Below are 25,790 nucleotides of genomic sequence, written 5' to 3'. Positions count from 1 at the left end.
TCACATTGTTCCACCCCTCTCACCTCTCTAAAACACTCACTGTTTACTACCAGCCAAGCCTCATTCCAACTTTCTCCGAGATATCCTCCCCGCCGTTCCTCCCTCAGCCTCTGAACTCGATGATTCCTCATTTTTGATGATTTCAATCCCTGTCTATGCTCCCAATGCACTCTCTTTTCTGAATTCACTAATCTCCTGTACTTCCTAAACCACTATCTCCAAATAAATTCTCCTACTCATTCACAGCCACCTAATTGACCTTGCCATGTCCCGTAGCCTCTCTACTCCCATGTTCTCAAACACAGACAAAGCCATCTCCGATTACTTCCTTGTATCCCTCACCATCTATATCGCCCTAACCCCTTCCAACTCCAGTTCCTTCTGCCCCTGGAAAAAACTTTCCCCCAAGTCTCTTACAACTGCACTTTCAAATTCCCAATTACCTAGCCTTTGGGCCTTCATTTGTCAGAATATTTCTGCAGTTGTCAATCTGCTCCATCACTAAATAGATGCAGTTATTTTAAGATAAGTAGCTGCATGTAGGGGGATAAGAATGTAAAAGCTTTTTCAGGGTTCAAAAAAGGTAACAGCGGTTTTCAGCCTTGGCAAAAGATAACAGCCAGACTGATTGGGTGCAGGAGAAATCAGCACACTTTAAGGAATGCGGCAAGGCCCGACCAGCCAACAGTGCCATATACCAAGTAGATGGCATATGCCACAAAATATAGCCTGTCAACATATTCCATGTTTACTGCTCACTAATGCCAAGCCTTCATACAACCTTACAGCTCTTTCATTGCAATGCATGAATCCTCACAACTCGGCAGGGCACAGAGGCAAGATTCAATGTACAATTGAAAGTCTTGCCACACATGCATCTTCCAAGCACTTCAGGTTGAACCCGTGGCAGCCAGTGACTCCCTGCACTTTGGGAAATGCACCAAAGTTGATGGTATTCAGTGGGAAAGGAGATAAAAGTGCTGACCTTTGTATCAGTCAACTTTTTGAACCATACATACCTTATATTGCAGTGTTAACCAGGACTGAGCCATAAGCATAACAATTGAGTGCAGTGGTGATCTTGCCAACTACTAGTAGTGTCATCCCTATGTTGCAAATTTGATACAGATGACAAAGTTGTGTTCAGTTAGGTTTTTCCCATTATAACTGCTTAAAGTGGTCCTGAATCTAGCGCTGCTCAGCTGGTTAAAGTGCTGGTGACTGTTTATAAGTCGTTGCTGTTTAGACTCCATTGGAGACTATGCTTCCTGGAAGCTTTCTCCCACCAACACCAAATAGTTAATGTAACAATAACAGCAAAGTTTATGTTGAATAGATACTATGCCATAGAGTTTCACTCCTCCATGTTAAATGAACTCCACCTCAGCATGTAAGCTAATTCCGACCTAGTCATTTAAATTTTCTCCTTTGGCAACCTATGCATCTTCTCCGGAAGTTCACTAACAAAACCTTAACAAGCAATTGGATCTTTGCAATTGTAGCTAAATCTGTATATGTCTATCTCAGACGTTGCATGTTACTCAGTGTTAGATAGTAGCCCTGCTTTGGACTAATTTAGTGAAGTCAATAATCATTGGCCCAGATCTTGCTGAAAAAATAACGGTGTCTGAACGACCAGCAACTTGTGGCGAGGAAGAGATACCCCATAATTGTGAATCACCACAAGTCGCTGACCGATTTGTGCTGCTCCACTGTTGGCTTTGTGAAAACGGCATCGCGCACTTAACCTCCCCATGATTTTCATGAAGTTGCCGCATTTGCACATTAATTGCTCGTTAAACTCGCCACTGAAAGTTAACTCTAGTAATTAATAGCGTACATACCCTTTTAATTTGATAAATGTTAATGACTGCCAATCAACTTCTCTTGCTCAGAAAGTGAACAATTCTAAGTGTGGAGTCTCAGTCCTTCAGGTTGTGAATTGTTCTGGGGGATTTTAAAAATGTCAAATTTTAATTTTTTAAAAATTTTTTTCTTCTTTTCCCTTCTGCCTTTTTTTTGTCTCTCTGAATCCAATCTTTCTTTCCCTCTCTTCCTGTACCTGATTTGACATTGAATTCACCCACACTAATTCATCTCCCTTCTCAGTCCTTCCTCTGTTTATTTCTCAATCCTTAAATCTCATGGTTAAGGAGATACACGGTTTGTTCCGTTGTTCACCAAGGTCCCAGATGCCCTGTTGCCCTCGCTGTGCTGTTATCAGCTCGCACTTCCAGCAACTTTGTGGGCAAAAATTTTTAAAATCTAAACATGCACAAACAAGTCTAACAGGGCATGCCTGGGCCAATACCTTGGGCTGGGTTATTTACCAATCTCACGTAAGCCTAGCTATTATAAATGTGTAAGTTTGTGTCTAATCTTTGAACGTGAGCATACTAATGGAGGAAAGAAGAAGCATCCAGCAATTCTGATTTGTTAGGATATGCTGGAGGAGCCTCTCTATCTATTCTAAAATCTCAAAAATGTGGAATTCACTCCTTTTGCTCAGTCTTCACCTCTGGTCAACCTTGGTGGGCATTGGGCTATCAGCTACATTTCTTAATTTTTAAACTGCATTATCACATATTTTAAATTATTAGTCCTCTTTAATTGTTTTTATATTGTTACAGTGTAAATTTCATCTTCTGTCTAACCTGCTGTCTCCCATTACCTCTTCAAAAGCACCTAGTAAAAAAGTTATTTAAAAGCTGGCAATTTATTTGTTGTTTGCTGGTCATCAATTATTGAAGTTTGCATTGTTTACATGCCCATTGGCAGGCAGACTGAGAGTACATCAATGTAAAATGTAACGACCCAGGCCTATGCTGTGTGACAATAAGGGTTATGGGTTTATTAATTTGGCTTTTTTTTTTATTTTTCAAATGTGGGTGATCATGTGGGCCATCACCAGTGGCATCGAGAAGGTGGTGGTGGGCCGTCTTCTTGAACCACACCAGTCCTTGTGGTGATAGTATTCCCATGATGGTGTTAGATAGGGAATTCCAGGATATTGACCCATTGGCAATTAAGGAATAACAATCTATGTCCAAGCCAGGATGGTGTATGATTTGGAGGGGAACTTGGAGATGATTGAGTCATGGGGGCAGCTATTGCAATTATCTTTCAAGAGCTGTTACACAACAATTACTTGCAAGAAAGTGTCATGTGATAAACAAAGAAGTTGCATTTATGTAGCACCTTCCATGACCTCAGCACATCCCAAAGCCCTTTACAGCCAATTGAGTACTTTTGAAGTGTAGTCACTGTTGTAATGTAGGAAACGTGGCAGCCAATTTGTGCACAGCAAGCTCCCACAAACAGCAACGTGATAACGACCAGTTTTAAGTGTTGTCTGAGGGATAAATATTGGCCAGGACACCGGGGAGAACTCCCCTGCTCTTCTTCAAAATAGTACCATGGGATCTTTTACATCCACCTATGAGGGCAGATGCGGCCTCGGTTTAATGTCTCATCCGAAAGACAGCACCTCCAATGTGATGCAGCTGATGGTTACAAAGTTTCATAAATTTGTGGCATTAATTAAAAATGACATTTCAGCACTTTGGCAAACATATTTTTGTTTAGCAGTCCCAAAGCAATCGGGAGGCTTGCTAATTCTTTTTAAAAGAGTTGGCATATAACTACAGACAGGATATTTCAAAAGCTGGGCAGGCAACAGGAATAATGAAGTCTGATTACTAATTTGGTATTTTTTGCTTTCACCAGCCAATAACAACACCAATAATCTGTAACACTGAAATGTAAACAAGCTGAAATCATGCAAAGTCTAACAGTTGGAAATATTCATTCATTTTTGCTGATGGCCCAGGAATTATTTCTGATAGCATTTAAATGACCAAAAGACTTCCTCAAAATTTGGGCCATGGAGTCATTTTGCACTTCCATATGGCTGGCAGTGTTTTGACTATATTGAGTGTCTAACATTTGTTGAGATTTCATTAGAAAGACTTGCATTTACTTTTCAGAAACACCTCAAAGTACTTCACATACAATGAATTAATTTCAGAAGTGCAGCCATTGTTGTTATGTATGTAAACATGGCAGCTATTTTGTGCAGAGATCCCACAAACAGCAATCAAAAAGGCTCGAAATTTACTTGCGCGTTCCACTGGACTCCTGGCATAACTCTGACAGGAGCCCAGCCAAACCCACTGGGAAAGAGCAAAGACTCAATTATGCCAGGTCCCCACTGACTCTGGGAGCTCCCTATGAAAGCTGCAAGGGGCGGACCCTCTGCCTGCTCTGCAATTCTGCTTGCCCCGCTCAGAAGGGACCCAGCATATTACTGGAGGCTGGTACTCCAAGAGAGACGAGATGGACTGGTGATCCCACAGATTTTCAGGCCATAATGTTTTTGGCGATTTGAGGACGAATGGTATCCAGGACGCTAGGAAAATTTCCTGCTTTTCTTTGAAGCGATCTTTAATAGACATTTGAACAAGCAGACAAGGCCTCAGTTTAACATCTCCCCTGGTACATTTGAGTAACAATCTACATTATATACTGAAATTCTGGAATGGGGCTTGAAACCGTAACCTTCCAACAGAGAGAAAAATGTTATCAAATGAGCCAAGCTGATACTCACCCTATAGGAGGTTTAATATGATAGATAACAACTAAGGCTACCAAATAAATCAGTACACTCTTTTCTTCTAAGGATACTATCTAAACTGCCTCTTTATAAACTCCCTTTTAAGACCTCCCTGGCTCAACTGGATTGTCTCCAATCTTTTGCCAATTGGCTAGTAGGAGGTGCAGAGGGTCAGGTCCAGTAACTCACTTTGATTTTTCCCAGTTTCTCGCCTAATAGAAATCACTGACTATCCATAGGTGTGGCTATGCAACACTTTTAGCCACATGCACTCATTTTAGTAGAAAACGACTTACACACACTCACACAATACAGATAAACGTACTTCATGTGCATATTTACTAAACATCTACCACAATTCATTAACCAAGGAAGTAAAGCACTCACAATGATCAAAAAACACTCACATATACTTTTCATTTTACCATTTTAAACAAATGCACAAAAAGGTTAAAGTACACAGGCATTAGCCATGTGAATATGAGTATTGAGATCACATGCCCAACGATGGTGTGTTACTCATCTTTTATTTACTAATCAGAAAGGCATCTGGATTCCCAATTAGTCACATATGGCTAGTGGCCAATGTATTGAACAACACTAACCGAAGGAATAGTGAGTGCTGTGAAAAGACCTAAAGGAAGAGGAAAGTATTTTTGAAAAAATACAAGGTTGGAGGGGGGTGGGGGGGGGGGGGGGGGGCGGGGAGAGGGGGGAGAAAAAGAGACGAATGACAGCCCAATTAAATATATGGAAGTGCATTTTATGGGTATATTTCTATCATTGTGTATTGCAATAAAGTTCTATCAAACAAGAAAAAGAAAGAAAGAATTCTTTTGTGGAATGACATTATTTTATAACCGTTGAAAGAGAAGCATTAAAGAACATTTTTTTCTGCACGGAGGACAAGTACTTGCAAGGGTCACCCATCTGATTCCTTTTATGAAAATTTATTTGGTCTGGGAACAAAATATTTATTCTGGAAGAATACACTCACAATGAAAAATTGAGTTTATATAACTTGGACATGATTATAGACCAAATCTTTATCCCTCAGAAAGACCCATGTTGATTGATTTAGTTAGGGATTATGCACTAGGGTTTAATGACTCAATCTCAGGAATCCTTTCCCTTTGATCATTATTAGTTGTGTGTTGAGTAGGGAGCGCATCATCCCGTAGCAAAGCTTGGTCCCATCGTTACACAGAGAGTGGAGAAGGTATTCACTGAGCTATTTGTACCAGCTGGTTTTATCTGGTTAAACATAAAAGTATCTGGAGGATGTGTAAAAGCAGGGAATGCAAGAAGCACATTGCTTTGAACTGAAGTTAACCTGTCAAGCTTCTTCATTGCAAGATTGCTAAAAGGATTAGGTCTTTCAAAACTAGTGCATAAAGTTCGATCTTACTGAAGCATGGCTTCCTGTGACATTGTTCACCTACTGCCACCAGCTTAAGATGGTTCTTTTGGTTATTACATGTCTATCAGTTGCTTGGTAGGCCTGCAGAGTAACCACAAACGAATAGGCTAAATTTTGGTTTTGTCAGGAATATATAAGGCAGGTTGTGGCTTTATACACAGTATTGCAGGGGAAGTCCACTTATGTTGCTTTCATTAATTTTTGAATGGCTTTCAACATAAAAAAGCTGGAAGCCATGGGAGTCCATGAGCGAATGGTAGATTTTATCCAGCATGTGCACCCCAGTAACAAAGTCCACATAATGGAAACAGGAATTCTCACTGAAACTTGTCCTCTTGAAAGAGGAAGGCAAGATTATCCACTGTCACTCATCCTATTTGATGCCTTTATCAATGCTGTGTTGGATAACATCATAAGAATCGCATCGTTCCTTTTCGCAGATGGTATTGTGTTGTTAGTGGACTCTCCTGTGGACCATGTGTACTCTCCTCACCTAATTGTTGATACATATCGATACCTGGATACTCTGGTGGACACAGCTCTTTAGGACTAAGTGAAGAGCACTTTCTTCAATGACAGCAGAGTCCAATTACAGGTTAAGCTTGTAGCGTATAGGACATGGGTTCAAATAATTCTTTCACATTCTGGAACTTCTAGGTATGCAAGGAAGGTTTTCCACATGAAAGCACCAGGACTAAGCTGTGAGGTAGATTTGTGGCTAAAAGGGGAATTGGTTTTAACTGGAATTGGAGGGCGCCAATCTACACTCACGTGCTGCTGAGTAGATTGGGGAGCGGTAGAGGGAAAGGAAGAATGAGACAGCCTCACTTATAGATAGATAGAAGTTTACAACATGGAAACAGGCCCTTCGGCCCAACATGTCCATGTCGCCCAGTTATACCACTAAGCTAGTCCCAGTTGCCTGCACTTGGCCCATATCCCTCTATACCCATCTTACCCATGTAACTGTCCAAATGCTTTTTAAAAGACAAAATTGTACCCGCCTCTGGCAGCTCGTTCCAGACACTCACCACCCTTTGAGTGAAAAAATTGCTCCTCTGGACCCTTTTGTATCTCTCCCCTTTCACCTTAAATCTATGCCCCCTCGTTATAGACTCCCCTAACTTCGGGAAAAGATTTTGACTATCTACCTTATCTATGCCCCTCATTATTTTATAGACTTGTATAAGATCACCCCGAAACCTCCTACTCTCCAGGGAAAAAAGTCTCAGTCTATCCAACCTCTCCCTATAAGTCGAATCATCAAGTCCCGGTAGCATCCTAGTAAATCTTTTCTGCACTCTTTCTAGTTTAATAATATCCTTTCTATAATAGGGTGACCAGAACTGTACACAGTATTCCAAGTGTGGCCTTACTAATGTCTTGTACAACTTCAACAAGACATCCCAACTCCTGTATTCAATGTTCTGACCAATGAAACCAAGCATGCCGAATGCCTTCTTCACCACCCTATCCACCTGTGACTCCACTTTCAAGGAGCTATGAACCTGTACTCCTAGATCTCTTTGTTCTATAACTCTCCCCAACGCCCTACCATTAACGGAGTAGGTCCTGGCCCGATTCGATCTACCAAAATGCATCACCTCACATTTATCTAAATTAAACTCCATCTGCTATTCATCGGCCCACTGGCCCAATTTATCAAGATCCCGTTGCAATCCTAGATAACCTTCTTCACTGTCCACAATGCCACCAATCTTGGTGTCATCTGCAAACTTACTAACCATGCCTCCTAAATTCTCATCCAAATCATTAATATAAATAACAAATAACAGCGGACCCAGCACCGATCCCTGAGGCACCCGCTGGTCACAGGCCTCCAGTTTGAAAAACAACCCTCTACAACCACCCTCTGTCTTCTGCCGTCAATCCAATTTTGCATCCAATTGGCTACCTCACCTTGGATCCCGTGAGATCTAACCTTATGTAACAACCTACCATGCGGTACCTTGTCAAAGGCTTGCTAAAGTCCATGTAGACCACGTCTACTGCACAGCCCTCATCTATCTTCTTGGTTACCCCTTCAAAAAACTCAAATCAAATTTGAGAGACATGATTTTCCTCTCACAAAACCATGCTGACTGTTCCTAATCAGTCCCTGCCTCTCCAAATGCCCGTAGATCCTGTCTCTCAGAATACCCTCTAACAACTTACCCACGACAGATGTCAGGCTCACCGGTCTGTAATTCCCAGGCTTTTCCCTGCCACCCTTCTTAAACAAAGACACAACATTTGCTACCCTCCAATGTTCAGGCACCTCACCTGTAGCTGTCGATGATTCAAATAGGCATTTCTTGCTGTGAGGTAGAGAATTCCAGGATATTGACCCAGCGACATTAAAGAAAAGGCAGTATACGTCTAAATCAGGATGATGCGAGACTCAAGAGGGGAAACTTGGAGGCGATAGTGTTCCCCATCTGCATGTTCAGGTCGCCGTGAAAGATCTAGTCAAAGAGTAGGGGAGTTCCTCCAGTGTCCTGGCCAACATTTATACACCAAATTGGCTGCTGTATTTGCATACATTACAACGGTGACTACACTTCAAAAGTACTTCATTGGCTGTGAAAAACTTTGGGACACCCTGAGGACCTGAAAGGCGCTATGTAAATGCAAGTTATTTTTTGTTTCCTTTATTGGTGAGTTGGTGTAGTGATTCCTATAGATTGTACATTTGGCAGGCAAAGAGTGTTCTGGCACACCGTGCAAAATGCTAAACTATCATTTTGTCTTTTTATCTTTAAATTAGCTTACTTAAAACATTACCTGCATCGCTTGCAAAGAACATTAGAAAACAAGTAAGAAAAGACCAAACCCACCAAGCCCACTCTTTCACATACTGTGGACTTATCCCATCTTACATGAATCTGAACAATTCCTCAAAAAAATATATATATAGCTTAAAAAGACATATAGTAGAAATGTCAGACAATAAAAAGGAAAGATTAAAACTTGTCAAAAAGTGCATTTTAAAAAAAAAACCATTACAGTTACAGTGTAGCTAACGTTGTTTTATAGGCAAACATGGCCGCCAGTTTGTGCGCAGCAAGGCCCTGGAAACAGCAATGAGATGAATGACAAGTTAATGTTTTGGTGGTGCTGGTTAAGGGACGAATTTTGGTTAGGACACTGGGAGAACGATCAGCTCTTCTTCAAAAAAGTGGCATGGCATCTTTAATGTCCACCTGAACAGGTAGATATAGCCATGGTTTAGCATCTCACCCAAAGGATGATACCTCTGGCAATGCAGTACTGAGTTAGTACTACACTGGAGTGTCAGCCAAGATTATATGCTCAATTCCTGGTGTGAACTCGAATTCACAACCTTCTTTTTCAGAAGTAGAAAGTGCTACCCTTGAGCCAAGCTGAAGTCAAGGGGAATATGGTAACAAGAGAAGCATCTTTACATGACAGTTTAGGTAGATATAAAATGCTCTCAGGCACCCGCACACAAATAGATTTTCTGACTGAAAATGAATAATCACCTTTACTTAAAAATATCTGCAATTATCTGCAAATACACAAGTATGGAGTAAATTTCAAATTCATGTTTTAATATTTTGATAAGAAAATAAAATTTAAATAAAAATACATTTCTAAAACACTAACATGCAGATAAACAAGTGCTGGGCCTTAAAAAAGAAAGTACAGTTCCTTGAGATAAGTAAAGCTAATATACAACATAATACAGCAGTGTGGCTTTTCAACATATACACATTAAAATATCCACTGTTTTGAAGAGAACATATAAACTATAGACATCAAAATACAAGGACGAGTTTGTCCGTCTGGAAAATGCCCACTCACGTACCAAATTGTTCAACAGTCTATACAATAGTTAATCAGCTGGTTGCAATCAATCATATGCTTTCATTCTTTGAGTTTCTAATCAGTGCTGACAATCAGGAACATAAGATAACTTTTTAATGGAATGATGTAGTCTTAGGTGACTGTTTATTTTATATTATATATAGTCTCTTTAAAAAAAGACATTCTGCAATTACCCAACACAAATTATACTAAGGAGTCAGCCGAGAACAAACATATGGTTCAGTCACTTCAAAAACCCGTTTTTCCAAAACCGGATTTCACCAACTGTTCACACAATAAGACCTCGACACATTCCGTCCACCATCCCGCAAACAGTTTTGTAACTAATCCTAAAAATTACAAGTATTTGACAGGCAGAATTAAAGTTAATTGCTCTGGGACTCACCCAAAGGTACAGTGGATTCAAGTACTACATGGTGCAATATTTAACTAGAGTCTAGAAAGGCTGAGGAGCGTACTTTTTTGTTAAGTTGACGGACCTCAGCTGCTGGGAGCACTACAGTTAGCTTCAGTGCCTCTAGTGTAGGGAAAACAGGCGGCGGTGGTGGAGGGGGGTGGGGGAGAAAGAGAGGGAAAGATAAATCAGCTAAGGTTCCTGCTCCTAACCACTACCAATGATTCTAGATGCACACTATACATGTGAGGAGACTGAATTGGGTTCAGCTATGATGGTCTTTACAGCTGAATATCCTGCCAATACTCACCGTCCAGGCTCTCGCATTAGGAGAATTTCGGAGTTTTGGATTTACTTTTTGATTTCTAAAAGAAAGTGAAATCAACTGTCAGCCAATATGCGGTTTTTGAATCAATGAAACAAACAGAAATCTGTGTTTCATTGGGAAATCATGGTATGGGAAGGCAATGAACTGAATCATTAAGCAAGAATCTATTTTCGTTTCTGCAAAAGGGAAGGGGAGGCAGGGTACAGGGAGTCATCATACTCGTTCATGAAAAGGGAGGTGCGGAATTTTTCAATTCAGGAATTTGGTTCTAGTGGAAGATGATGGAAATGCTTTTAACCTGAATTTTGGAATTCATCTTTTCAGGGAACCAGGAGGGGTAAATTATCAGGCAAACCCCTAAAATCAGATGGGTCATACACCAAGAATAGCCGCTTGGACGAGCAATGGTACTGGAGGGTTGCAGAACTGTACTCTGGTATGAATCACTGCCTTCGGGAAATTGGAACAAAACACATATTGCTTAAGGTTTAGTAGAGGTATTTTAAGATCTTGTGTGTGGGTGTGTGGCTGTTGTAGAATTTACACCATAATTCTTTGATTACTAATATAAAAATATCCAATTATAAACCAGTTTCCTCCTATCATTAGTACCTTTATTTATTGATTTCTATGATGCACTTGGAAAGAGTTATTTTGGAATTAAAATCCAGTATGTCTGATGAGACACTGACTGCTTCCCTCCACATATTGTCCAGGATATTAACATTTAAAAAATATTACAGACATGACACTATGGTCAAAAATATTCAAGTATTTTTTGAAACTATTATCTTCTGAGATGATAGGAACCATATGGCACGATGTTCAGCTCTGAAAAACAGCAAAACGGAATGCTAGAGCACGAACTACTCGCAGCCTATATAGGGAATATTGAAAGAATCCAGTCTGAACTTAGCACACACAAGGAATACTCAACGAGTGTGTGATAGATAGGGCATGACAAAATACTGTGGATGATTTTGGCAATCAGCAGAAATTAGACTTTCCTAGAGCATTAAAAAAGAATTTAACAGCTTCCACTCTCAGTTCATTACTTATTAAGGATAGAAAATTTTTTAAACTATATAAAAATACCTAAAGCATTTAAAGAAAATTCAGGCAGATCCTCAGGTACATTACACAGTAGAAAATGAAATGGAATATACAGAATGGATGCACAATGAATAACCACGTTATGCGCAAACGGATCATTCAACTGATCTGAAAAAAATTGATACTAAGTATCAGTTTCAAAAAAAATATAAATTAAGATCACCGGGAAAATCCAGATGATTAAAGTGCATTGAAATCAGTTCTCTTTTGTGGACTTCACATAAATGTTCGCCATCAGTAAAACATTCTGTACACCTACTAAAGGCTGGGCTTGCCGGTCTCACGTCCATATAAACACCAGCATAGTGAGGAAAAAAGTAATTCCAGATGCTTTTCCTGCAGCGATCATGCCCTGCTCTTCCATCAGGATTATTTTGCTCCTATAGGATTTTCTCTGTAACAAAAAAAAATTAATAGACTTAAGATGACAAACTATCTGAAATTAAGTACTACTTCATCATGAAGTATTCCAAGAATCATACCAAAGAAAAGCAACAATGTGGCTTTAATTTTGGTTTTGAACTTGGTTTTGGCACTGCCACTGATTGAATTTATAGAGTGATCTTCACAATAGTAGCATGGCTTAGAGGTACAACCTACAGTTGTGCAAAAGCTCTACACCATGTAGCTCATCTTCATGTCTCGCATTGAAGTCAATGGAAAGTAAAATCAGGTGGGTTGTAAAACAGGCAGTCAATCCAATCCAGTTAGTTTCCTGCCAGGCAGGTTAGGGTAAAATTACCCCCCAGGGCATTTGAACTGAAACAATTATAAATTAAACCAATACTTACTCGCTGCCATATTTAGCACTTGTTGATCTTTTAATTCGGTACTGTTCATGAAAGTCAGCCAACTTATCCACAACTACTTTTATTTGTTGAAGAGTTTTAAAGGTGACTCTTGAATCTTGAATAGTAAAGTGGGCATATTCATCTTGTTCCAGTTGAGGACCTTGATACACATCTATACTCCCACATGCATCTACAGAGAAAATCCAGCATAATGTTGAAAACACAGTTGAAGTGCTGAAAACATCAGCAATCTTCACATTCTTTCTTAGTAAGTCAGTTCACCAATTTCTTTAAAGGTCAGTGTCAACATGGTAACATGTCTTTCCAAGATACTGTCCTATGATTACAGACAAAGGAGGCTACAATTATGTCATAGATCACATCTTGTATAATATGTTTTTCATTTCACTTTTTCATTTAAAATCAAGAGATCAAAGTAAGAAACTCACATTAATCACTAGGGAGTCCTGGAGACTTACCTTCCATTTTCTGAAGCCTGGGTAAGTTGGCTCGAAACAGCGAAAATATCCTTTCAACTTCCCGGTCACAGTCAATGGCCAGCTGGATATTTGCTGGAGAACCTCTGAAGGTAAAGACAAAAACAGTAGTAACAGTAACACAGGAAGTAATTTTCAATTTGCAAGTAATCAGAGTTGACTGAACATTACATTTATCATAAACTTGTAGCAGCCTGCTGAAAACTGCTCACTTACACTAGTTTGATGAACAAGATACCCAAAGAGATAAACTTTAAAGGGAATTGTTACTGGGGCTATAAACTAATTAAAATTCTAGTATTCAGATTTCTTCAGACAAGACTATTAAGTTTGTTAAAGTGAAAGCACACCTTTTGATATTTCTCTGAGTAACTGATTTCTACTAGTTATACTATGTTTTATCCCCACATCAATGGAAACCAGCATTGGATTGAACCATATGCTCAAGTACACCTTTGATCTTTTCGGTAGTGTCCAATTACAATTGCACACTACCGAAAAGATCAAAGGTATCCAAATTGAACAAGTCTGTGCTATTTTGCTATTGTGCCACTAGATGTCATTCCTACATTTAGTATTAATATATCACATCACATTTATAAAGTATAACAGAACTACCTAGAACTCATTACTACAATTGCTTTTCTATTTTGACTTCTTGAGTAGATGGGGACCAAAATTACTTGTAGAAGAACCTTTGCCAAGTGTCATTTGGGACTGTTTTACTCAGGCTTGGGTTTTCTAACAATTTGGCATCATAGCTATTATGGCATTATTTTACAGATATAAACTTGTTTATTGGGCAAGAATCTGACTATGATTTTATATAAAAATGAGAACAGGACAATGTTAGGCCAAGGAAAACAAAATATAGAATTAATCAACATCAGTATTTCATAACATGATTACAAGCATCACGAGTTAGGCATTATGTTGGGGGTCACCAGTCAGGCAAAGCACATTTGTTAAACTGTGAAATATTTTCAACTTAGTACTGAGTTCACTTTCTTCAAGTTAGTGTGTAGATATCTTTACAGATTACTTGTGTTATACCATATGATCTTTATCTACTGCTTTTGTTTGTAATCAGCGTGCACACTTAAAAAGGAACATATATCCAAGTTAATATTTCTGACTTAGAGAATGACTCACCCAGTACAGCTGGTGCACCCTACAGCTTTTTCATCCGTATTTTTGCAGCACATCCAGCTTCCGGATAAAAAAGCACAAGGATGGTAAACATGCAGCCTCTCGTGATTGCAACGGCTCACTCTGGTGATTATCTCAATCCACTCATTGGCCTCCACACAGTTACTGGCTTGAACATAAAGTGGTCTTTCAGGTCTTTCAATACTAAGGACTTGAAACATCTGAAAACAAAAACGTATTGTTATTCAAATCTGTTTTGGGTCCTTGATTGAGAGTGACTGGGGTTGAGGGAAGTCAGTGATACACTTACATTGCTTCTTCATGCCCATCAATACAATAAGCTAATATACAGTGTCTTTAACCAAAGTGATTTTGTTCCACTAAAAGTATGCAACGGATAGTAAAACATGCATTATAATTCCATGAGATAAACTAAATTCAGATACAATATTTGGTAAAATCAACAATAGGACTAAGAATTGTGCGGTCTGTGGATTAATCCAAACCATGCAACTCCCTAATGCTTCACAATAAAATGAAGGTTCATAAAGCCATCAGCTTAAGAAAAAGATTGGACAGTCATAACTTCAAAAAAGTCCAAACATTCACTTACTCTAACCAAAAATGTAAGGAATCTCACAACACCAGGTTATAGTCCAACAATTTTATTTTAAAATCACAAGCTTTCGGAGATTATCTCCTTCATCAGGTGAGTAGTGAACTACTCACCTGACGAAAGAGATAATCTCCGAAAGCTTGTGATTTTAAAATAAAATTGTTGGACTATAACCTGGTGTTGTAAGATTCCTTACATTTGTCCACCCCAGTCCATCACCGGCATCTCCACATCATAACCAAAATTGTATAGCAAGTTAGTTAAAGGATAGAAAACAGTGTGGTGGTTAATGAATCCTGTTCTGACTGGAGATGTAAATAGTGATATCCCCCAGGGATCAGTGTTGGGACCACTGCTTTCCTCAATATTTTATTTAAATAATATGGATGCGAGTACGAGGGGCACAATATCAACATTTGCAGACACAAAAACAGGGAACACAGTTAACTGTGAAGAGAACTGTAAGTGACTTCAAAAAGACATAGCAGATTAGTACATTAGCAGATGAGCAGATGTTAGATGAAATTTAATGCAGAGGAAGAATAAGGAGAGGACATATGCAATAAATGGTAAAACTTTAAAAGGAATAGAGGAGCAGCGAGACCTAGGGTGCAGATACACAAATTCTTAACATTGAGAGAGCAAGTTGGTAAAACTGTAAAAGAAGAGCACAGGGGGGCTTAAATTCTATGAACAGAAACACAGAGCACAAAAGCAAAAAGGGTTGATGCTAGTCCTATATAAATTATTGGTTAGGCCAGTTAGACTATTGGCCTGGATTTTCCTGGAATTTTTTGGTGCAACAGCGGCACAGCACCGCTATTTCACGAGGAGATTCGTGCGGAACCGACTAACCCAATTTTACGCTGAAACACATGCAAATTTCCTCGATAGTTTGTGCTGTTTCCAAGATATGTCTGCCAAAACCCTCTGCTGCTCATTTACATAGCTCCACGCCACATGCAAAAAAACAGCTCACGCAAGTTTCCTGCATTTATGCCAGTGATGTGCTGGTGTAGATTTACAGGAAAGGATTGATAGAAGGGTTTACAGAACAATGATGCAGGTGATGATGATGGAGGTGTAAGTGCAGCCTCATCAGCCCATTGATTTCTTTAGACCACACAATGTATTTGGATTGATGGTCACTCCTTTGGAAAATGGAGAATTTACTCTGGACCACTGTTAAAGATTAATTGTTCTCATCAAAAGGCACTAAATACAGAAACAAAGGACATAGGAACAGGAGTAGACCATTTAGCCCCTCGAGCATGTTCCGCCATTCAATGAGATCGTGGCTGATCTTTGAACTAACTCCATATACCCGCCTTAACCAAATTTATTAAGAGATATGGGGCTAACAAAAATCTATCAATCTCAGATTTAAAATTAACAATTGAGCTAGCTTCAACTGCTGTTTGTGAAAGAAAGTTCCAAACATCTACCACCCTTTGTGTGTAGAAGCGTCTCCTAACTTCACTCCTGAAAGTCCTGACTCCAATTTTTAGGCGATGTCCCCTAGTCCTAGGGGACATAGCCTAAATCTACCTTATCAGTTCCCCTTAATCTTCTAAATTCCAGGAATACAACCCTAGTTTGTGTAATCTCTCCTCATAATTTAACGCTTGGAGTCCAGGTATCATTCTAGTAAATCTACACTGCACTCCCTCCAAGGTCAATATATCCTTCCTACGGTGCCCAGAACTGAACGCAGTACTCCAAGTCTGGTCTAATCAGGGCTTTGTATGGCTGTAGAATAACTTCTACCCCCTTGTATAGGGTACGGTGACATAGTGGTGACTAATAATCTGGAGTCATGAGTTCAAATCCCACCACGGCAGCTGGGGAATTTAAATTCAACTAATTAAATAAAATCTGGAATAAAAATAAACTACCGGATTGTCGTAAAAACCCATCTGGTTCACTAAGGTCCTTTAGGGAAGGAAACCTGCATCGGACACAACAACGGCAAACCAAGCCCAGTCGACCCTGCAAAGTCCTCCTCACGAACATCTGGGGACTTGTGCCAAAATTGGGAGAGCGGTCAAGCAACAGCCTGACATACCATACTCACAGAATCATACCTTTCAGCCAACATCCCAGACTCTTCCATCACCATCCCTGGGTACATCCTGTCCCACCGGCAGGACAGACCCACCAGAGGTGGCAGTACAGTGGTGTACAGTCAGGAAGGAGTGGCCCTGGGAGTCCTCAACATTGACTCCAGACCCCACGAAATCTCATGGCGTCAGGTCAAACATGGGCAAGGAAACCTCCTGCTGATTACCACCTACCACCCTCCCTCAGCTGATGAATCAGTCCTCCTCCATGTTAAGCACCACTTGGAGGAAGCACTGAGGGTAGCAAGGGCACAGAATATACTCTGGGTTGGGGACATCAAATGTCCACCAAGAATGGCTCGGTAGCACCACTACTGACCAAGCTGGCCAAGTCCTGAAGGACATAGTTGGCAGATTGGGTTTACGGCAGGTGATGAGCGAACCAACACGAGGGGAAAAACCTACTTGACCTCGTCCTCACCAATCCACCTGTCGCAGATGCATCTTTCCACGACAGTATTGGTGGGTGTGACCACCGCACAGTCCTTGTGGAAACGAAGTCCCGTCCCATTTTACTAGATCTGCCAAATTCAAATAGATTTGACCAGTTGCAAAGATGTCCTGATTCCCAGCCTCAAACCATTCCATGTACTGACTGGTTGGAAAGAGACACTTAAGGCTAACGTGGAGGGCAACGGCAACATTCACACTGAACAAAGTATAGGTAAGTATGGAAGTCTGTGAGAACGAGAGACTAGCTGAGAGTCCAGGAGAGTGGGGCCAGGTCAGAAGCAGGTGAGTGGAGCCACAAAATTATTTTGACATAATCAATGTTTTAAGAACATAAGAAATAGGAGCAGGAGTAGGCCAATCGGCCCTGCTCCGCCATTTAATAAGATCATGGCTGATCTGATCCTAACCTCAAATCTAAATTCATGTCCAATTTCCTGCCCGCTCCCCGTAACCCCTAATTCCCTTCACTTCTAGGAAACTGTCTATTTCTGCTTTGAATTTATTCAATGATGTAGCTTCCACAGCTTCCTGGGGCAGCAAATTCCACAGACCTACCACCCTCTGAATTTTATTTCCAAGTTCAACACAATTTGACCCTAGGAATGAGCCACGCCAAAACTTCTAACATTTGAAGCTTGACTACAGGTGCTGTTTCCATCCCCATCCTCATGATAGTTCAGAAGACAACTTTTAAATTTTAAGCTTAGTTCCAGCACAAAAAGGAAATTATTCATTATGTGTGCCAGCTCTGTACTTGCAAGAGCAATGCCATTTATGAGTTGTAACCAACAGTGGGTTAAGGATTTATTTCATCCTAAACTTCAGGTTTCAAGATATTTGAAAGATTTTTTACATTTTTCAAGATTCATTAACATCTTACTCTCCTAGTCCTACCCTGACCAGGACTTAATTCAGCAGTAACTGAAAAATCTCACTTATCAAATCTGGTCTGTGAGCTTGAATTTGAAGCAAAAGGTGTCTGTAAAGCTTCAGACTGCAAATAACTGGGGAGTAGATGATTCAATATCATTTTTAACATTGAACACAAAATCTAGCTTGCTCAACAATACAAACATTTACCGCAGAAATAAATAAAATGGGGAGAATGACAAGAAATAAACACCTTCTGTTTATTTATATGTACTTCCACAAGCTACTTTAAAATGGAGTTAGCGCTTACATTTTTTCTGTTGAAGCATCTTTCTTCAAGTTTCTCAACTGCAATAATGTTCTTAATCAGGATGCTGTACAGGGACTCTTTACCTGTACAAAGATATTCAACAAACAAAGTTAGAGTTTACCTGTATAATTCTGGAGAATTATTCAAGCAGCATTAATGAAATTCCATTAAGTGTTGGGTACCCAGTCATTCCACAGTATTTACTAAATAGGAACAATTGAAGAAATATTTTGCTCAACAGAGGAATGCTTCTATTATTGTTGGGTTGATATTATAAAGTAAAAGGTGCAGAATTTGTACACTCCTTACAGCCTCACTTCATACTTTTAAAAATATATGCTGCAGGTCAAAAGTGATTAATTTTTTGCTGTCTATTCCCACCTTAAAGCAAGCTCAATACTTTTAAGTTGAGCCACATTGAGAACCCAAAATCCAACAGAGAGGTGGATGCAAAGGAAATGAATGGCTTCAGAGTTCATTCTGTGCTAAAATCAGGTTACATGGATAGCCAAAAATTAGCTTGTGGTTTCTGGGGAAAATGGCAAACTTCAATATTTGATCACATGCCAATTCAAGGAGGTTTTCCTCTTCCTTTGGCGATTAGCTGCAGGTTTTGATATGATCATCACCTATTTTATTACCATATTCTGGAATACTTCTGCAACTGTCCTACAGTCAAGCGTTGGACACTTTCAGCTGACAGACTTACACAAAGTCTTCCACTGTCACAAAGAGACACAGATATCCACTCTTCAGTCACGAACACAAAAGAAACTTGTGAATGAATGCTTCAATCCAATCTTTAGGAATGAAAATACTGATTTGACATACTGATTGAACTCAAACCTTCAAAATCAGGGATGTTTGTGTAGTGGTTATTTAACTGGACTAGTAATCCAGAGGTCTGGACTAATAATTCAGAGACTGTGCATTCAAATTCCACCATGGCAGTTTGAGAACTTTAATTCAATTTTAAAATATAATCTGGAAATAAAAACCTGGTATCAGTTTAAAAAAAGTGACCATGAAGATATCAGATTGTTGTAAAAATCCAACATTAGGGAAGGAAACCTGCCATCCTTACCCGGTCTGGACTATATAGGACTTCAGTCCCACACCAATGTGGGTGATTCTTAACTGCACTCTGAAGTGACTTAGCAACCCACGTTGTTGTACCAAACTGCTACAAAGAACAAGAATAAAACTGGATAGACCACTCAGCTGCGACCTAGGCATCAAGCCAGGACACGATGAGGGCACACCAAGCCGGTCGACCCTGCAAAGTTCTCTTCAGTAACATTGGGGGTTGGTGCTAGAGTTGCCCGACAAACTAGTTAAGCAACAGACTGACAGTCATTCTCTCAGAATAATACCCAACATCCAACGTTCCAAACTTCTCCATTACCATCCCTAGGTACGTACTGTCCCACTGGCAGGACAGACTGACCAGTGGTGGGGGCAGAGTGCTATACAGTGGGTGGGAGTGATCCTGGGAGTCCTCAACATTGACTCCAGTACCCATGAGGTCAAATATGGGCAAGGAAACAATTTTCTGATTACTACCTACCTGATTAGTACCAAATAAATCAGTACTCCTCTATATTGAACACAACTTTGAGGAAGCACCGATGTAAGTAAGGGCACAGAATGTACTCTGGGTGGGGGACTTCAATGTCCATTTTGAAATGCTGTTTATATAGGCAAACGCAACAGCCAATGTGTGTACAGCAAATGAATGAAGGACCAGATAATTTGTTCTTAGTTGCAACGAGGGAGAAATGTTGGTCAGGATACTTGGAGAATTCCATGCTCTTTCTTCAAATAGTGCCATGGGATCTTTTATGTCCATTTGAGCAGACAAGTGGGGACACAATTTAACATCTCATCAAAAAGATGGCACCTCTAACAACGCAACATTTGCTCAGTGCTGCACTTAAATGTCAGTCTTTTACAGTAATGAGAAATTGCAAAGCTCTTTGGTTAACTTCTCAATGCATCATGCAATGAGTGCAAACTGCTGCTAGAGCCACAGCTTACATCCTTATCACAAGCCTGCTGTGTTTTCCTGTCATGGAGAAGCCAGCATTGCTACAAATTTCAATATGATGTCCCCAATGGAGGCTCTAGTTTTGGGAAAAATCATCCAACAGACAAAACAGCTCCTCACCAGCTGCATGAGTATGGAGAAGTGAACAAAAGAGGAACTTTTTTCCATTTCCGCTTCTGCAGCATACCAAAATGTACACAAGCCTCTCTGTAGCATTGGAAATGTCAGTGATTTGCTGTTTGAACAGTAAGGAATAGGCTCTGCTTGATTGATTCAACAACCTGCTTTCTTATACCAACATCCATTTTTTTCCAATACAGTGAAAGTAGGAACAAAGTAGCTACTTTGCTGACTTCTACCCAGCATCGTAGTGCATATATCTTTTGCAGCAGGATAAATTAATGTCTATTCAATGTTGAGGCTTAGTAGCGTTGGCAATATGCATTGAAACGCTATACGCCAGAAGGCATTCGATAAAGTCCTTCAAAACAGACTGTTAGCTAAAGTTGAAGCTCACCGAATTGAGGGCAAATTATTGACCTTGTTGGGAAATTACTCGAGCAGCAGGAGACAGAGGGCAGGGATAATGGGCAGGTACTCAAATTGGCAGGATGCATCTAGTGGTGTCCCGCAGGGATCTGTGTTGGGGCCTCAACTATTCACTGTGTTTATTAATGACTTAGATGACAGGATGGAGAGCCACATATCCAAGTTTGCCGATGATGCAAAGATAAGCAGCATTGTAAGCAGTGTAGATGGAAGCATAAAATTACAGAGCGATATTAATAGATTAAGTGACTGGGCAAAACTGTGGCAAATGTGAGGTCATCCACTTTGGACCTAAAAAAGATAGATCAGAGTACTTTCTAAATGGTGAAAAGTTCAAAACAGTGGATGTCCATAGAGACTTAGGGTCCATGTACATAGATCATTAAAATGTCATGAACAGGTAAAATGTACAGGTACAGAAAATAATCAAAAAGGCTAATGGAATGCTGGCCTTTATATCTAGAGGACTAGAATAGAAGGGTGTAGAAGTTATGCTACAGCTATACAAAGCTCTGGTTAGACCGTACCTGGAGTACCGCGTTCAGTTCTGGGCACCGCACCATAGGAAGGATATAATGGCCTTTGAGGGAGTGCAGCATAGATTTACTAGGAAGATGCCAGGACTCCAGGGTTAAATTACGAGGAGAGATTACACAAACTAGGGTTGTATTCCCTGGAATTTAGAAGATTAAGGGTTGATCTGATCAAAGTTTTTAAGATATTAAGGGGAACTGATAGGCTAGATAGAGAGAGACTATTTCCACTGAGTGGGGAGTACTCCCTTAGTAGGGGACATGGCCAAAAAATTAGAGCCAGGACTTTCAGGAGTGAAGTTAGGAAACACTTGTACACGCAAAGGGTGGTAGACGTTTGGAACTTTCATCTGCAAAATGGCAGTTGATGCTAGCTCAATTGTTAATTTTAAATCTGAGATTGATAGATTTTTGTTAACCAAAGGTAATAGGGGTCATGGGGCTACGGCAGGTATATGGCATTAGGATACAAATCAGCCAAGATCTCACTGAATCGCAGAACAGGCTCAAGGGGCTAAATGGCCTACTCCTGTTCTTATTTCCAGATTTCCACTACCCTCTTGTGAAAAAGTGCTTTCTGATTTCACTCCTAAATGGCCCAGCTCTAATTTTATTGTCCCTCTTGTTCTGCATTCCCCCACCAGAGGAAAAATCTGTATCTACCCTATCGAATCCCTTTATCATTTTAAGCACCTCAATTAGATCACGCTCAATCATCTAAACTCAACGGAATACATGCCAGGTTTATGCAACCTGTCCTCATAATTTAATCCTTTAAGTCCTGGTATAATTCTGATGAGTCTGTGCTGTACCCTCTCTAAGGTTATACAATATATTTTTCCTGAGGCTCGGTGACCTAAACTGAACACAATTGTCCAGATGGGTCTAACTAAGGCTCTATACAACTGAAGCATCATTTCCTACCCCCTGGAGATAAAGGTCAACAATCCATTGGCCTTTTTGATCGCTTTTAGTGGTGTGTGTACATTGACACCTAAATCTCTCTGCCCCTCCACAGCTCCTAGTTTCTCACCATTAAGCAAGTATTCTGATTTGTCTCTCTCAGTTCCGAAGTGGATGACCTCACACTTCCCCACGTTGAATTCCATCTGCTATAGTTTTGCCTCCTCACTTAGTCCAACTATGTCCCTTTGTAACTTCCTGATCCTATACACAAAACTTACTGTGCCTAAATTAGTGTCATCTGAAAACTTCAAAAGCAATTTTTAGTGGCCGAATTTTGTACTGAATGTGGCGAGTGTCAATGCTAAAGAGGATATGCTACCACTTGATAGCTAGTATCAGCATCAAGCACTAGCAATACTATAGCGCAGATTTACAGCAAAGCTCTATCTCCTCTACGCAATGTGCCTCTACCCTTTCTCGAAAGCACTACTCCACTGCATCAATGAGATGTCTCCATTGCCCAAACAGTCTTTCCCTGTGGCTTCTTTGTGCAAAGCTGTTAATTAGTGAATGCATTTTAAAAAAATTACTTAAATATTAGTTCATTTTACTGAACATCATGGAAATAAATGCTGCTTCAATGACTCACAAAACAACTTGCATTTAGCCAACATCATTAACATTAACTTGGAAAAATGCCCAATGGGTTTCAGAGAGGAGAAAAGGAGTGGGCACATAACCTTTGTGAGCAGGTTAGGAGAAATGACCTAAAACTTGGTCCAAGAAATGGTTTTTGAGAGGACTTTTAAAGATGAGAAGGGGAGATAGAGGGGTTTAGGGAAGGAGTTCCAAATAGTAGGCAAATGATGGTTCTGCCATGGAAGGTGGAGTAGAGGGAGGGAAGGCGGTTGCAAGGGAAGCCAGTGCAAGAGGACCGAAGGATATGGGAAGGGACAAAAGGCTGGAGAAGGTTGCAGAAGAAGGGAGGGTCTAAGCCATGGAGAGATTTGTCGCAAGAACATGGAGAAGCAGTGGATGAAGGATCACAGTCGACCGTGTTGAATACTATAGAGAAGTCAGGGGAACAAAGATGGTTAACACACTGTCAGAGAATATCGTTGTTCCACAAATACACAGATCTCCTCATTCAATGGAAAAACTATGCCCGAGTTAACACAGGCAAATCTCAACGTATTTGTCAATTAAAGTAATAATTTAACCTGCTTCAATACCGTTACATAAATGTGTGCAGTTGAAATCATTTCAATTGCACAAGGGGCTGGTAAAATTACTGGAATAAGTGTATGTTCTCCAGCACTGCCCACAAGGCAGCAATGCATTGCTGAATGATTGTTACTTCATTTTTTTTTATTATTTCCCTCCTATTTGGTTCCCTTTGTACTTTCCTCTGATGAGATAGCAGGCACGATGTCATGCTCCCAAATCTCTGCCAGTGGTATTCTTGCACTAACTGTTCGGAGGTGATCAATCATGAATACCTCTCTTCACTGTTGCAGCATATCTAACTTCCAATCAACAACTTCCATTTTGGATGGTATAGATTAGATCAGGAAGTCATCACATGGAACATGCTGTAAAATTTGTGTTCCTTATTCTTCAATGCAATTTAAAGCTGGAATATGACATTAACAGTTGTTAATGCTACTGACGAAAACAAGTCTAACAGGCATACCTGACTGCTTGTGGTAAGAGAGATCTCGGTTGGTCAAACGGAGCCATCGCTTCTTAAAATTATACGCTTTACGGATTCGAGTTCTTCCCTGAGCTCTTTTAATAATTTCTCTGCAAAAGAGAAACAATATTTTTTTTGCTTTCGAAGTCTCAAGGAGTTGGTTACCTGCTATTCAATGATTTGTCAAACTTTTTGTTTCATTAGTTATTGTATCAGAACTAGGCACCCCCTAGCCAAGCTATTCCAGTTCAGTTATGACAATGTGAAAAATTGCCTAGGTTTACCCTATGAGGTTGATTTGTGAGCTTATCTCCTACTGTGCTATCTCTGGTCTAGGGCCTTGATGCTATGTTTCTCATTATTTTGTGAAAATGCATTATTCTCATTCATAACTCTTAGATACCCTCACCAGCCCCACATTATGGTATATCTGTTATTCAATGTGTCCTTTAATATCATAACACTCTTCTGGTTTTAGTAACTTGCTTTAACTCTTACCCTTCTTTGAGAATAATTGTTTCATCCACACCACTGGGCTCCTTACTTTGTGCAGAAGATATTTCATCTATAAACTAAAAACAAAAATATAAAATTATAATTTTCAAACTATTGACATAGTTAGTGAATTCATAGATTTACTACGTAGTTCGAGAATATATGTAGGAGATAGGAAGGGGGTATTTTCATTACAGGATATGCAATTTTTTTTTAGACTGTATTGATCACAAATATTAAACCAGTTCACCATATTCATACAGAACCATATAAGAAACAAAGACCACAGAACTTAACTGTATCCAGCATATGTTCTGAATGAGAAAAGAATTAGAGTTCACATGATAGGTACTACATGCTTTTATCTTCAATTTTCCCAGAAATGTGTTTCCAATTTTTTTCCTCCCGGTAGAATACATTCTAACCTTTCTTCTTCTCCCATTACATCATAGTAAAATAGAATGTTGACCACAATATTACATTAAAAACTGTAGAATAAATTTAACTACCACTTGTTCTCTATTTGTCGGATAAATCATTCAATACACTAACAGTTTTAATGTATTTATAAAGTTTAAATTATTGCAGAATTTCTAATAAGTTTAAATGATTACTCACCTTTTTAACTGAATCAATACATTTTTCTTCTTGAAACAATTTAAAAAAATCGCACATATAGGACTCCTTGAAACTTGACTGCAAATTATAAGAGATTGTAAATTAGTACACCAATATGAAGCAAAAAAAACCTAACATTTTTCAAAAATAGATATGGTGCTAACCAGTTTGTTTTTTGATAAACTGCCCCAACTTCCCAAGGTTTGGATCGTTTTAGAAATTAGAGTCAAGACTCGAGATGTCTGAGCATCCTACAAGGAAACGGGAGAGAGTGGGAGAGAAAGAGAAATACATTAAATTAAACTGAATAGTTAGCATCACCTGCCAGTTTTTCAGGCTAGAATATAAAGTCAAGGATGACAAGAAGTCATTGAGCCCACAGAGGCTTGTCTCTCTAGTAGCACCCAACACATCTAAGCACATTTTG

At 39.7% G+C, this 25,790-nt stretch overlaps 1 protein-coding gene across 1 annotated transcript in view; it reads right to left on the bottom strand.

Moving 5' to 3' along the window:
• Positions 1 to 9,645: 9,645 nt before the first annotated feature.
• Positions 9,646 to 25,790, bottom strand: part of rasa2 (RAS p21 protein activator 2) — a 132,354-nt gene continuing 116,209 nt past the window's right edge. Inside the window, exons 16-24 of the mRNA XM_067995075.1 lie at positions 25,528 to 25,614; positions 25,364 to 25,441; positions 24,749 to 24,822; positions 24,251 to 24,360; positions 18,523 to 18,605; positions 14,157 to 14,374; positions 12,987 to 13,090; positions 12,508 to 12,697; positions 9,646 to 12,110 (exon numbers count right to left, since the gene is read on the bottom strand). Of these exons, the coding sequence (XP_067851176.1) occupies positions 12,086 to 12,110; positions 12,508 to 12,697; positions 12,987 to 13,090; positions 14,157 to 14,374; positions 18,523 to 18,605; positions 24,251 to 24,360; positions 24,749 to 24,822; positions 25,364 to 25,441; positions 25,528 to 25,614 (969 nt within the window). The 3' untranslated portion in view covers positions 9,646 to 12,085. The remainder of the gene's footprint in view (positions 12,111 to 12,507; positions 12,698 to 12,986; positions 13,091 to 14,156; positions 14,375 to 18,522; positions 18,606 to 24,250; positions 24,361 to 24,748; positions 24,823 to 25,363; positions 25,442 to 25,527; positions 25,615 to 25,790) is intronic.

This window comes from Heptranchias perlo, chromosome 13 (genome assembly GCF_035084215.1).
Source record: "Heptranchias perlo isolate sHepPer1 chromosome 13, sHepPer1.hap1, whole genome shotgun sequence".
Lineage (NCBI taxonomy): Eukaryota > Metazoa > Chordata > Chondrichthyes > Hexanchiformes > Hexanchidae > Heptranchias > Heptranchias perlo.
Note: the sequence above shows the minus strand (reverse complement) of the source record. Positions and strands in the feature narration are given on the sequence as shown.